Raw genomic sequence first — 14,053 nt, 5'->3', positions numbered from 1 at the left:
CTTTTCTTATTGTGGGGCATGGGCTCTAGACGCGTGGGCTTCAGTAGTTGTGGCTCATGGGCTCTAGAGGGCAAGCTCAGTAGTTGTGGCACATGGGCTTAAGTTGCTCTGTGGCATGTGGGATCTTCCTGGAGCAGTGATGGAACCCGTGTCCCCTGCATTGGCAGGCAGCTTCTTAACCACTGCACCATCAGGGAAGTCCCTAATTTATCCTTTTAATTATGCTTTGATTCAGAAAGGCAACCACTCTGAATATAATTTGGCATATTCTTGCCAGTCTTTTTTTAATACATATATTTTCCAAAGATCATATTATATCTAATTTTGTGTCTTATCTTTTAATGTAATTTTTCCGACTTGATATTATTCCATTGGATGGGTGTACATACCTACCATACTTAACAGTTTCATTTTACTTTGTTTTTTTTTGTTTTTGTTTTTTTTGCGGTACGTGGGCCTCTCACTGTTGTGGCCTCTCGCGTTACAGAGCACAGGCTCCGGACGCGCAGGCTCAGCGGCTATGGCTCACGGGCCCAGCCACTCAGCGGCATGTGGGACCCGTTTCCCCTGCATCAGCAGGCGGACTCTCAACCACTGCGCCACCAGGGAAGCCCAACAGTTTCATTTTAAAAGCCAGTGATACACAGGTTAAGACTTCTGAGTTTCAGGAACTGTTCAGATTCTTTTGTTCCACTGGAGTTACGCTTTTTTCCTTGAAATAGGTGTTTTCTTGGATCTTGAACATTTTTAAACAAAAAGATTCTGATTGTAGTAGTATTTGATCTAGACTGTATTTTTTTTCTTTTCCCATTGATAGTGTCTCATCAAATTTAGTACACTCTTAGAGGAATGTAATAGGACACAGCTTGAGGCTTAAAGATATTTTTAAGTTATTACATATTCTCCCATTCATATCAAAATTAGGGAAGGAGATATACCTAAGAATTATTGAATATTTCCTTCATTTATTTGCCATATTATTCTTTCCTTTCTGTATTGCTTAATTCAGACATTTTGGAAGGCACCTATGCTCACCCCTATACCACCAATGCAGACATTTTGAATAAATGATGTAATAATTTTTCCCTTTGGATATCAAGCATTAAAAGAAGCCATTGCAGGGCTTCCCTGGTGGCGCAGTGGTTGAGAGTCCGCCTGCCGATGCAGGGGACATGGGTTCGTGCCCCGGTCCGGGAAGATCCCACATGCCGCGGAGCGGCTAGGCCCGTGAGCCATGGCCGCTGAGCCTGCGAGTCCGGAGCCTGTGCTCCGCGACGGGAGAGGCCACAACAGTGAGAGGCCCGCATATGGGGCGGGGCGGGGCGGGGCGGGGCGGGGCGGGGCGGGGGGGGGGGGGGGGGAGAAAAAAAAAAAGGAAGCCATTGCATAACATAGTGTCCCACCTTTTTTTATTACTCAAACGAAGGTAGCAATATACGGAATGTGTGGAATGTTTAACAAAGGCTGATACACTAATAGCTGTCAGCTGTGAGTTACAGCAGGCTTAATATTGTTGAAGTTGGTGTTAACAATTTGTCCATGTTGATACATGGTAGTAGGGAAGGATATGAGCTGGAAGTCTAAGCATGGAACTGAGTCAGAATCATGAGGCTGGAAGTGACTTTTGGTCTTTTGTCAAAGCCAGTTGATCACTCTGCTGTTTTCCCTTATTCATTAAAAAAAAATATATATTTATTTATTTGGCTGCACCAGGTCTTAATTGTGGCACACGGGATCTTTAGCTGTGGCACGTGGGATCTAGTTCCCTGACCAGGGATCGAATCCTGGCCCCCTGCATTGGGAGAGTGGAGTCTTAACCTCTGGACCACCGTGGAAGTCTCTCCTTATTCATTTAATATCAGTAAATCTCACTAGTTTACAGCTAACGTCCTTTTTTTTCTATATGCCAGGCTAAGTGGTTTTTACATGAACTATTAGCTAGTTATTGTGAACTGCTTGTCACCATGTTAGAAAAATAATAAAGTATTTTGTGTGATGAGATCTGTTTTCAGTTTGATTTGTGGTTGGTTGCTCATGCATTATGATATAGGATATGCCTGTTTGTAAACTTTCTAACTGTCTTATGCAAGGTGAATTGATTTTTCTACATATAGTAGTAGAGGCATTCTTGTAAAAAGCAGTTGTTTTGGCCTTTGTGTTGTAGAATTGCAGTATGTTAGAAGTACTTGAGCTGGATTTAAAAAAAATTTGGGGGGGAGATTCTAAGTTTTTTTATTAAGAAAACAAATAAGGGAGTTACTTGGTGTATCCTCAATGGGATCATGACTCCTGGAATTGAAATTTGTTCTGAATCGTGAGAGAGGCAGCCAGACCTGTGGGTGTGGATGGCGCCTGAACTGTGGGTCAGAGCCAGGACAGCGTTGGGAGTAGTGGAAACACGCTTAATCTTTATTGGCTGTAATTTTAAAGGCTGCATTTTAGTTTTTATTGATTCATTAGCCTTCGCTCCTAAATATAAATATAATGTTGAAAGGTATGGACATTTTGTGTGTGTGTGTATGTGAGTGTGTTTTAGTAGAAGGTAGTAGTGGGTGGGAATGTAGTTGTTAGGGAAAAGTAAGAACAGAGGGATCCTGCTTTTTCTTCTTTATTTTCCGGTGCCCTTCCTTAACCCATGTATTAATCAGTAGGTACCAGTAACTTTAAAATGTTAAGTGGAAAATTTGCTTAATTTATTTAACAATTGGAATTGGACAATAAAAATACCAAGACAGGTAAATAGCACAGAGAACCCATTTCCTTCATGATTTCAAATGGTAAATATGAAATAACTGCACGATCCTCCTTCCAGTGGATTCTCCATCCTTGTCTTTCTCCGAAGGTTAGCACATGTTCAGATGACCAGATGTCATTCTTTGCTTTGACCTAAAGATCCTAGATGTTTGCTCCTCAAAATGACTCCTTACCTTTAATGACATGGAACTCAAAGCAGCTGTCATTTCCTTTTTTTGCCATGGATTGCATCGATGCTGTTAGATCTGTAGTGAAGCTAGTCTGAAGATGTCATGGGAATGAGCAAATAGTGGTTTTAGTTAATTGTTGATTATCAAAGGAGTTGTAGAGAACTTTGCAAAGCACATGGAAGAAATTAATGAGCCATAATTCTATTTCTCATAGACAAATCATTGGTGCATTTTTTCCAGTCTTTTTTCTGTGTGTTACAAAATTATAATCTCAGTTAAATTGAGTAATAGGTTGTGGGGGAAGACCTTCAGAGATAATCTCAGATCATGGTTAAAATTTTAGTAAATCATGATTATCTGGGGGTGGCTCGTTGTAGGGAACTGAGACCTCTGCTGACCTAGGTAATCAGGCAGAGGTGTTAGTACTGATAAGTATCCCCTGGAGTGATTAGGGTCATAGCTTTGTGGCTAGGTTGCTGTTGGGGAAAAGGAGGAGGTCAGGGGTTTGGACTCCTGAATTCCCTCTCCTTGCTTGAACCAAAAGACCCTCTGGGTTTGGTCAGAATAGGTGTTTATATAATTAGCTGTGACCAAATTATAGAGCCCCTAAAGTAAAAATGTGTCCCAATCCCTGCCATACCACAATCAAGTTAATCTAAAAACCAGATAATCTCCCAGTCATTGAGAGTTCATACAGAATGTACGATTTTGTATCCTTTCTATATGAAAGGTTTCTTGATTATGATTTCAGTATAATGGTAATGAATCATCTTGAAATTGGGAGAGTAGTTCAGGCTGGTATGGCTGTCCTAATCAGGGTGCCCTTTAGATTTTGCTCATAACACTTGAGAGAGACAGAAGCTAGCAAGATTAGTAGTGGGTTCATTTGTGAGGTAAATAGCCCAAATAATCCAAAATTTAACAATTCTGTAAGTGAATTGACATTCTGTCAGTTATACAAAGGAATTTAGAAGATTTCTTTTGGGAAATTTGCCTTATGCGATTCTCCATATATGTGCTGTTTCACTTTACATGATTCATTCACAATGTGTGTATTAAGTCTAGGAGAAGTGTCTTTTTTGAAAAATTAGAATTTCCTAGAATATATTAGATCTTTGGAAGAAGGTTGACCACTTGTTTCATTATAGAAATGTGTAGCCACAATACTAATTTATTCTTGTAACTTAATTTATGAATAAAAGTTATTACTTGTTAACTAGTATTTTTCTTTCCAGTTTCTCTTCAGCAACGGGTAGCAGAATTGGAAAAAATTAATGCAGAATTTTTACGTGCAAAGCAGCAGCTTGAGCAAGAATTTAATCAAAAGAGAGCAAAATTTAAAGAGTTGTATTTGGCTAAAGAGGGTAAGTTTATAAGTCTTCCCCTAACCCCCATACTAAAACTGCCTTAAAATGTCAAGTTTCTTGGTAGTACAATGTTAATTTTATCATTGAATAAATCTTGATTTTATTTCTACTTGCATAGTATAATAGAAGCCTATTTAGAGGCTAGGGTTAATAATGAAAGTGAAAAACAAGTTGAATAATGCATTATTCAGATAGTCCTTTGTCTTTTGCCCTTGATGATATTTAAGATGGTAGGCTAGATAGTCCTGGGACACAGGACTTTCAGTCCCCTTAGCACTTGGGAGATAGCCCTGGGCAAATCAGGACTGTTGGCATTCTAATAATAGCCTTAGCTGTGTTATAGTAAAACTGACATTTCATGTAATTTATTCAACAATGTTAATTATCAGTTAATACGTTTAATACCTACTATGAGGTAGGCATTGTGCCTAAGTGCTGGGTATACAGAAGGGGCAAGATTCATATGGCTTTTTTACTCATAGGAGTTGAACTCTACTGAGGAAAACAGATTAAGTAATAGTGAGTTGTTTAAAAGAAAGCAAAGTGTATAAGGCCAATGTATGAGATCATATCACGAGGGAGATCTACTCTGAAGGATGAGGGAAAGGGTTTACATTTTGGGTATTGACATAGGAAAGTATAGATATGATTTCCACAGCCCTCTAGACCAGTGAGTGATTCTCAAAGTGTGATTGTGGAATAGCAGCATCAGCATTATTATCTCCTGGGAAACTTGTTAGAAATGCAAAATGTTGGCTCCTACCCCAGACTTATTGAGCCAGACACTCTGGGATTAGGGTCTAGCAGTCAGTGTTTTAAGACGCTCACCAGGTAATTCAGATGCACACCAGATTTTGGGAACCACTGCTCTAGTATAGACCAGCAGCTCTCAAACTTTAAAGTGGATGAAAATCACCTGGAGAACTTGTTGGAACACGGTATGTTGGGCTGGAGCCTGAGAATTTAATTTGCATTTCTAATAATCTTGTAGGCAACTGCAGTATGGTCAGTCCAAGGGCCACAGTTTGAGGACCACTACTCTCGACCAGTGATCCTTCAACTTTTAAGTTTATATACTCTGTAAAATGATTATAAACATCCCTCACACCTTAAAAATTTTTTAATTTTAAACATAAAAAATTCAAAGGATGTAAATTCTATCGTATTGTTAACACTGACAATTTAAATTAAAACTTCATGCTTTTAAACATGGAATCAATCATAGTGATTTAATATCCGTCACCATCCATTTAATAAAAAATACGTGAATAAATTCTTCAGGAATTTTACATTTTTCTCCTCCTTGTGTTAGGTGTTTGTTTTTTTTTAATGTCTCCCTCAGAATTTTATTCTAAAAAGTGTTTTTTAGCACACAGACCTGAGTGTGCATCAGAATTTTACCTATAGGGTTTGTTAAAACAAAGATTGCTGGGCCGCACCCCCAGAGTTTCTGATTCACTAGGTCTGTGGGATCCTAGAATTTGCATTTCTAGAAAGTTACCAGGTGATGCTGATATTGTTGGTTCAGCGGCCACACTTTGAGAACCACTGGCCTAAAGTAATATTTTGTGCTTGGAAGCCATTAAAAAAAATTGGTCAGACGTCTCTGCAATAAAAATATGCATGTAAATTTCTTTTGTATTGAGATATCATTACAGTTTAAGTAGACAATTGATTACATAAATATTGTACACACTTAAAAAATAATTGTTAAGTTGTAAAAATTATTGGAAATGCAGGTCTTATGAGATATATTGCTTCTCCCTCCCAATTAAGTCATTAACCTCTGGTGAATATTATTAATGTCTAGAAAAAGGTATGTTTCAGTTTTTTTTTTTTAATGGATATAAGTTGGGAGTTCCCTGGTGGCCTAGTGGTTAGGATTCTGGGCTTTCACTGCTACGGCCCAGGTTCAATCCCTGGTCAGGGAACTGAGATCCCACAAGCCGCACGGTGTGGCCAAAAAAAAAAAAGATATAAGTTAAGCCCTTGATCTCATAAATAAGTAGATGGAAATAGAAGTGGGTTTTTTTTAAAATAGTGACTGTTATTCTTTTAACTCTTTCTGAATTACGTGTTAAATCACATAGTGCTCTAGCTTCAAAAATATTTTTATTCTATAGGTTGACAACTCAAATAGATCTTCTTTCAGTTTTGTTGAAATAGACTTTGCAATCCACATGACCTGCCAAAAGATTCATTACCCAGTTATTAGTCATTCACTTTTTAAATATAAGTTTATTTATTCATTTATTTCTGGCTGTGTTGGGTCTTCGTTGCTGCACGCACGCTTTTTCTAGTTGCGGCGAGCGCGGGCTCCTCTTCATTGCGGTGTGCAGGCTTCTCATTGCGGTGGCTTCTCTTGTTGTGGAGCACGGGGTCTAGGCGCGTGGGCCTCAGTAGTTGTGGCATGTGGGCTCAGTAGTTGTGGCTCGCGGGCTCTAGAGCGCAGGCTCAGTAGTTGTGACACAGGCTTAGTTGCTCTGTGGCATGTGGGATCTTCCCGGACCAGGGCTTGAACCTGTGTCCCCTGCATTGGCAGGCGGATTCTTAACCACTGAGGCACCAGGGAAGCCCAGTCATTCACTTTTTTGTTACTGACATTGATATTTTAAATTGTTCCTCTGGTTTGATATCACAGAGAAGTTTTTACACAGTAAGTGAACCATAGTAAAACTCAGGATGGGTGAAAGCCTTTCATTTGTTAAGTAGGGAGAAGGGTGTTAAGAAAAGGAAGGTGGCCAAAGAGAATCTACACATAAATAGCTCTCTGTTTTAGGAAAGATTATTTATGGAAGTTGAGGACCTAGAGTTTGATTCCTTTAAAACAACATGTGCCTATGAATCCCTTGGAAAGTCTTTACGTACCCCCTCGGGTGTACCCCACTTTGAAGACCACTGTCCTGAAGTGGTGTTATTCAGACTATATGTTGTAACTCATTGATGGATAGCAAAATTGAGTGCGTTGTGACCAGCAAGTTTTAAAAAGAAATGCAGTGGAAAGTAATAGCACGTTATTTACTTGGTAAGGTTAAGTAAGTATAATTGAACAAAATTTTTTGTTTCAGTTACATATACACACATATGTATAGAGTTGTGTGATAAAATATATTTTTTGCTGTGAATTATGGTAAAAGCAGTTTGAAAGCCACTGTTCAATAAGATGGAAGATTCCTAGGCCTCACAGAATTCAGCCCGTGGCTTGGAAAGGTTTACTGACTGTAGTGTGGGATGGGATTCTGTTTTCTCGTGGGTTGCAGGAGGGCTGGCTGTTCCCTATTAATTTTGTTCCTCCATAGGATGATAAGGAGATGGGAAAGCTGGTGTTCCTGTCTAGGCATGGTGGCAGTCTGCAAGGCACTGTGGAGGTTGGGATGAATGAAATATGGTTTTCATCTTCAAGAAAGTGTAGTCTACTGGGGTAGATAATACATTTTGCACACTATCATTGTTATTTGAATATATGTTGTTGTCCTGAGAAATGAGTTCTGTCCAGTTCTTCAGTATGTTCATGTGAATTTTTTAACATCTTCCTTTTAAATTTTGTTTTAACCTTGAATTGATGAAATACTACTTTAAACTCTGTGCAATGGTATGTTTTTGTCAGGGTGAGTGTAATACATTTTAGTGTGTATGTATGAGGTCGTGGCAGTATTTCCTCTGATGACCAATTCAAACTCACTGTGATACTAGCTAGTGGCATTCTCTTTTCTCTTTACTTCTCACAACCAATAATTCTGACGCTTGATCATCCTCTCTACACTTTTTTTCTTTCAGTCTTTGCTTATCCAATAAATTCAAGTTTATCTTGTCCAAAGTTTGTTCATTTTGCTTTCTGTTTTTCTCTGTCCCCAAATAAAGATGCTAGGGTTTCCTTTGTTTCCTTATCTTCTTTTTTTAAATTATAAAATTGACTTTTCTGTAAAATTCTGAAGAAATGAAAATGACTAAGAACCTCTCATTTCTGAAATACATTATCAATTGCAGTTTTATATCTCTAAGCAGCTTGTAATATGGGTTTGTTCAAAAACATGCCTGCTATGTTAAATTGCTTTGACTGCATCTAGACCCAATAAATAATATGTATGTGTACTATTGTATCTTTACTATCTGAAGTTCTCAATGAACTTAAACTGGCCATAAAGAACAGGTGAGGTAACTTATTACAAAATTTCAAAGGGAATACTGTGATCCTTTTTAAGAGTTTTTGGTGTCATTTCTAAAGAAATTGCACAGTGTGTAAAAGGTAAATGTTGATTTAGTTTATGGCTTGGCTGATTGCCTATATCATAATAAAAAACAAATTGAAAGATGTCCTCTAAAGCAGCAGCTTATATTATTGCATGAAGTATATATCTAGTCTTCTGTGATTGTCACATGTGATAACAGTATAAGCCATGGTTTTGATGTGTTCAGTAGTCTTTGTTTTATCTTTCAGCAAACCAGGTCACAGTAACCCCAGAAGTCCAAACACTGGTGTTTTTCCCAATAAGAATAGCTTTTGCTTTGGCGTTGTAATAGCTGTGCTTTCATTTATTTGGAGAGTGGCTGAAATATAAGTGCAAATAGTGATGAGGAGTGCTAATAAAAGGGATTATTACCTCTTGACTCCTCTTACTGTCTGTTCCTGCCTTAGTACCCATTCTTTTCCCAGCTTCTTCAACTGGGAATGTTATAAATATTTATGAAAGTTTTGTTGGTTTTCTGTTGAACTTGAAAAAGGGATTTAGCTTTCAAAAAAATGTTTTTGATTTAGCTTTCTGCTTTAACCAATTTCAGTACAAAGCTTGGCACTGCAACAGTGTTTGTGTTTTGGAAATCCTCAATCTTGGGCAATGAGTAAGAGCCTGTTACACGAGGAGGCAAACAAAAGGCCATAGAGTTCTCAATTTGAAGGAGAATAGTAGAAATAGAGCTCATGTTAGTCACCAGAAGACAGTGGAATTTTCTAGTGGTGTTCAAAAGGATTTTGTACATGGTTATAACATATATAAAGCTCTGATGCTAACTAACCAGAGCAATAGTTAAAAGCTAGGTTTAGGAAGATATTTATGGTTCAGATGCCTTAAGTTGGTACTTAGATATGGAAATAAAACTAGAGTATATTTAAAAAATTGAAAACCATTAGAAATCTTGGAAACAATAAATAAATTGAAATAAGGTAAGTAGATGGTTTAAATGGTAAACACAGATTTTAAAAATTAGAAAATGGTATTGAGGAGTTCTCCCTCCCAGTAAGACAGAGAAATATCAAAGAGCAATTGACACAGAGGATGAGTTGAGTCTCCAACACACATCAAAAAGAATTCCAGGAGAAGATAATGGAGGGAGTAGTAGAGAATATTTGAGGAGATAATAACTGAGATTTTTTCAAGCATTAAGAAACAGTAGTGAGTCCTCAACATAAATACTGAGTGCCAGGTAGGGTAAATAATAGTAAATTCATACTTTGACGCATCTTAAACCGTGGAACCTCAAGAATGAAAAGAAAATATTGAAAGCTACCAGAGGGAAGTAATAATTATGCTGACAGGAGATACCACATAAGCAGAATAGATGCCTGGAGACAATGAAATAAGATCTTCAGAGTGCAGAGAAAAAGCAGTTGTCAACCTAAAATTTTATGTACAGCTAAATTATTTAAGAGGGAGAGCAAATAAGATATTTCAGGCATACAAAAACTGAGAGCATTTATCACCAGAAGAACTAGTAAAGATAACATTTACAAGAAAAGTAAACATAGAGGGAACATATAGGATATAAGAAACAGTACCAACCATAGAAACTAATAAATCTGACTATAAAAAACAAAACCAAAAAACTTCTGAGTTCATTTTAATTTTTTAAAAGAAGAAAATAAAACAAATGAGGCAATAATAACAAAATTGGAACTTATGGCCAACAGCATTGCGGGGACATAGAAGGGTATTTCACAATGAATGAAACAGTCTACAAAGAGAATGTAATAATCATGAACTTGTCTGTACCTAACAAAATAGCCATGGCATGTCATAAAGAAACAAAAGGCGATAGAATTACAAGAAGTTGATAACTGCACACATATGAGATGTTTAACATTATATCAATTGCTAGATCAAGCAGTAGGTAGATATAACAACTTTGAGCAACAGAATTTTAAAAAGTTTGATCTCCTAGGAATGATGTACCCAAGAAACTGAAAATATACATCCTTTTATATTCATAAGGAGCACTTAAAATACTGTGTATATCTCAAAGGAATACTCAACATATTTTAAAAGTCAAGCTACTTACCATGTTTTGTTACCTAGTGCAGTTAGAAAGATTTTAAGCAACAATGTAAATGTTTTTTAAAGTTTGGAAACCAAGAATGCATTCCTGTTGCTCATGAGTTCAAGAGGAAGTCATAATGAAGATTGCAAAATATTTAGAATACAATGAATATACTTGTGGGATGCAGCTAAAACAATACTTTGAAAATAAGCTTATAACTTTAAAAACATTTATTAAAATTAATTTATTAAAAGACATGAGAGGGGCTTCCCTGGTGGCGCAGTGGTTGAGAGTCCGCCTGCTGATGCAGGGGACATGGGTTCGTGCCCCGGTCTGGGAAGATCCCACGTGCCGCGGAACGGTTGGGCCCATGAACCATGGCCGCTGAGCCCGCGCGTCCGGAGCCTGTGCTCCACAATGGGAGAGGCCACAACAGAGAGAGGCCCGTATACCGCAAAACAAACAAAAACAAAAACAAGACAAAACAAAAAAAACCATGAGAAATTGAAACTAAATGATCTAAATGTTCAACTCCAGAAGCTAGAAAAAATAGTGAACCCAAAGGAAATAGAAGAAATAAAATAATAATAGAAATCAATGAAATAGAAAGCAAAGTTAAGAGTTAAGCTCAATAAAATCAAAAGCACATGTTTTGGATGAAAACTCTAATTTGAAAAGATACAAGTGTTCATAGCAGCACTATATTTTTAAAAATTAAAAAAAAATTTAAGTGTAGTTGATTTATAGTGTTACAAATACCACATAGTGTTTGTCTTTATGTATCTGACTTACTTCACTTAATATGATAACCCTATTTATAATAGCCAAGACATGGAAACAACCCAAGTGCCCATTAACTGATGATTGGTTTGAGAAGATGTGATATATAGAGATACACACACATACACACGTGCGCGCACAATGGAATACTATTCAGCCATAAAAAAGAATGAACTATTGCCATTTGCAGCAACATAGATGGACCTAGAGAATATCATACTAAGTGAAGTAGGTTAGAGAAAGACAAATATATGATACCACTTATATGTAGAATCTAAAAAATAATACAAACGAATCTATATACAAAACAGAAACAGATTCACAGACATAGAAAACACACTTAAGGTTACCAAAGGGGAAAGGGAGATGGGGAGGGATACATTAGGCATATGGGATTAACAGATAACAAACTACTATACATAAGATAAACAATAAGAAATTACTATATAAAACAGGGAACTGTATTCAATATCTTATAATAACCTATAATGGAAAATAATATTAAAAAATATGTAACTGAATCAATTTGCTGTATACCTGAGACTAACACAATATTGTAAATCAACTATACTTAACTTAAAAAAAACCCACATCTTTTGGTTAAAAAAACTAATAAAAAGACACAATTACTGGTACAGTAGAGATGTGAAAACATAGGAGTACTGTGCATGTATGTCTATGCCAAAAAAAATTGTAAATTTAGATGAATAATTTTCTAGGAAATACGAGTTACCAGAATTACCTCAAATAGAAACTGAATAAACCATAACCATAAGAGAAACGGAATCAATAAACAGAATTCTTACTCACAAAAGGATGTCACAGGCATAAGTTTTATAGGCAAATTTAAAAAAATCTTCAAGGAAAATTTGTTCCTATCTTTTATATACTGTGTTAGTAACAAGAAAAAACTAGAGAGCTATCCACTTCGTTTTGTGGGATTAGTACAACGGAAGCAGTAATACTAGTGTACCAATAAACCAGTCTTGTTTATGACCATAGACTTTAAAATCCTAAATAAAATTGACTTCAGGGACTTCCCTGGTGGTCCAGTGGTTAGTACACTGTGCTTTCAGTTCAGGGGGTGTGGGTTCGATCCCTGGTCAGGGAACTAAGATACCACATGCCACGCGGTGCAGTTAAAAAATTGTTTTTAAAAAATTGATTTCAGCGGAGTATTAAAACATAGTATATACCGTGACCATGCATACTAGGAGCACAAGGATAGTTTAACATTGCAACATCTATTGATGTAACTCACTGCATTAACAAATGAGAAAAACCAGAAAGCACATTCAATAAAAGTTAATACACTTTAGTAATATGAGTTCATACTAGTTCCTAGCAAATGAGGAATTGAGGGGGCCTCTCTGTTTCTATTAGAAACTAATAGAATATATTATACTTCATGATAAAACAAGATAAGAAGGCCTATTGTCAGTACTTTAATTCATTTTAATACTGTAGGTCCTCCTAGCCAATGCAATAAAATAGAAAGAAATTAGTTATAAAATTTGGGAAGTTAATGATAATTTTGTCTCTGTGGAGTCCATATGATTAACAAAATAGAGGAACCAAGAGAATCCACACTATTAGAACTAAAGAGAGTTATCAGCATTGTTGGTATGAAGATCAGTATAGAAGAATCAATAATGTTTCTCCGTATCAGTAACAACTAGAGAAGTAAAAGAAGAAAAAGCAACCCTGAAGTAAATAAAAAAAAGAAAAAGAATCATAATCCTTAGTCACTTGGGAATAAGTCTAAACAAAGGTGTGCAAAACTTTTATAGAGGAAAGTTATAAAACAGTGTTAAAGGACATAAAAGAAAGCCTCAATAAATGGAATGAGATACCATGTTCATAGGTGGAAAGACTTAGTGTTGTAAAGATGCTAACTTTCACTTCAGTCTATAAGTTCAGAGCAATTCCAGTGAAAATCTAGTTTATTCCCTTTTGGATCTTCCAGACTGTCTTAAGATTTACAGGGAAGAACAGGCTCAAGAAGATGGTGACCCACTATAGGTAACTGCCAATTTATAGGAAATGCAAAGAAAAAAGGAACAAGTTCATCTATGTTATAGGTATGCAGTTAGCAAATCCAGACTGTGCGAAGTTCTACGAGACAACCTAGTTTCCTCAACAAATAAAGTACAAGGAGAAAAGAGATGGAGGGAGAAACCTATAGATTAATAGAGACTTAAGATATATATCAACTAGCTGTAGTATATGGACATTTTTGGATTCTGATTCAAAGAGCTGAACTGTTTTAAAAACATTAGACAAGTGGAAATTTCAACACTGGTTTGATGATATTCAGGTATTGTTAATTTTTTTCAGGTGTGAAAATGGTCCTTATAAAGTGAAATAAGGCAGTCAGAAAAAGACAATATGATTTCACTTATATGAGGTGCCTAGAAAAATTAAACTTAGAGAAAGAAAGTAGAATGTGGTTGCCAGGGGCTTAGAGGAGGCAGGGAAATAGGGAGTTGCTATTTAGTGGGTATAGTTTTAGTTTTGTAAGATGACAAGTTTTGGAGATTGGTTGCACAACAAGGTGAATAACTTAACACCACTGAACTGTACACTTAAAAATGATGAAAATGGTAAATTTTATGTTACATGTACTTTAAAAAAATGGCCTTTATCTTTTAAGGTTACATACTGAAATATTTATGGGTAAATGATAAGTTTGAGAGGTCCATTTCTAGAATGGTAATAGGAGGAGCTCCA

At 36.5% G+C, this 14,053-nt stretch overlaps 2 protein-coding genes across 4 annotated transcripts in view; one reads left to right on the top strand and one right to left on the bottom strand.

The window, feature by feature from the left end:
- ZNF594 (zinc finger protein 594) overlaps positions 1 to 14,053 on the bottom strand; it is a 258,800-nt gene that overhangs the window by 122,014 nt on the left and 122,733 nt on the right. The gene's annotated exons all lie outside the window — the stretch shown is intronic.
- Positions 1 to 14,053, top strand: part of RABEP1 (rabaptin, RAB GTPase binding effector protein 1) — a 104,813-nt gene that overhangs the window by 31,984 nt on the left and 58,776 nt on the right. For 2 of the 3 annotated variants that reach the window (XM_033423125.2, XM_004266996.2), the window contains exon 2: positions 4,160 to 4,288. The exons of the other annotated variant lie outside the window; for it this stretch is intronic. In XM_033423125.2, coding sequence (XP_033279016.1) covers positions 4,160 to 4,288 — 129 coding nt within the window. The remainder of the gene's footprint in view (positions 1 to 4,159; positions 4,289 to 14,053) is intronic. 3 annotated transcript variants of the gene reach the window in all.

Source organism: Orcinus orca, chromosome 19, assembly GCF_937001465.1.
Source record: "Orcinus orca chromosome 19, mOrcOrc1.1, whole genome shotgun sequence".
NCBI classification, from domain to species: Eukaryota; Metazoa; Chordata; class Mammalia; order Artiodactyla; family Delphinidae; genus Orcinus; species Orcinus orca.
Note: the sequence above shows the minus strand (reverse complement) of the source record. Positions and strands in the feature narration are given on the sequence as shown.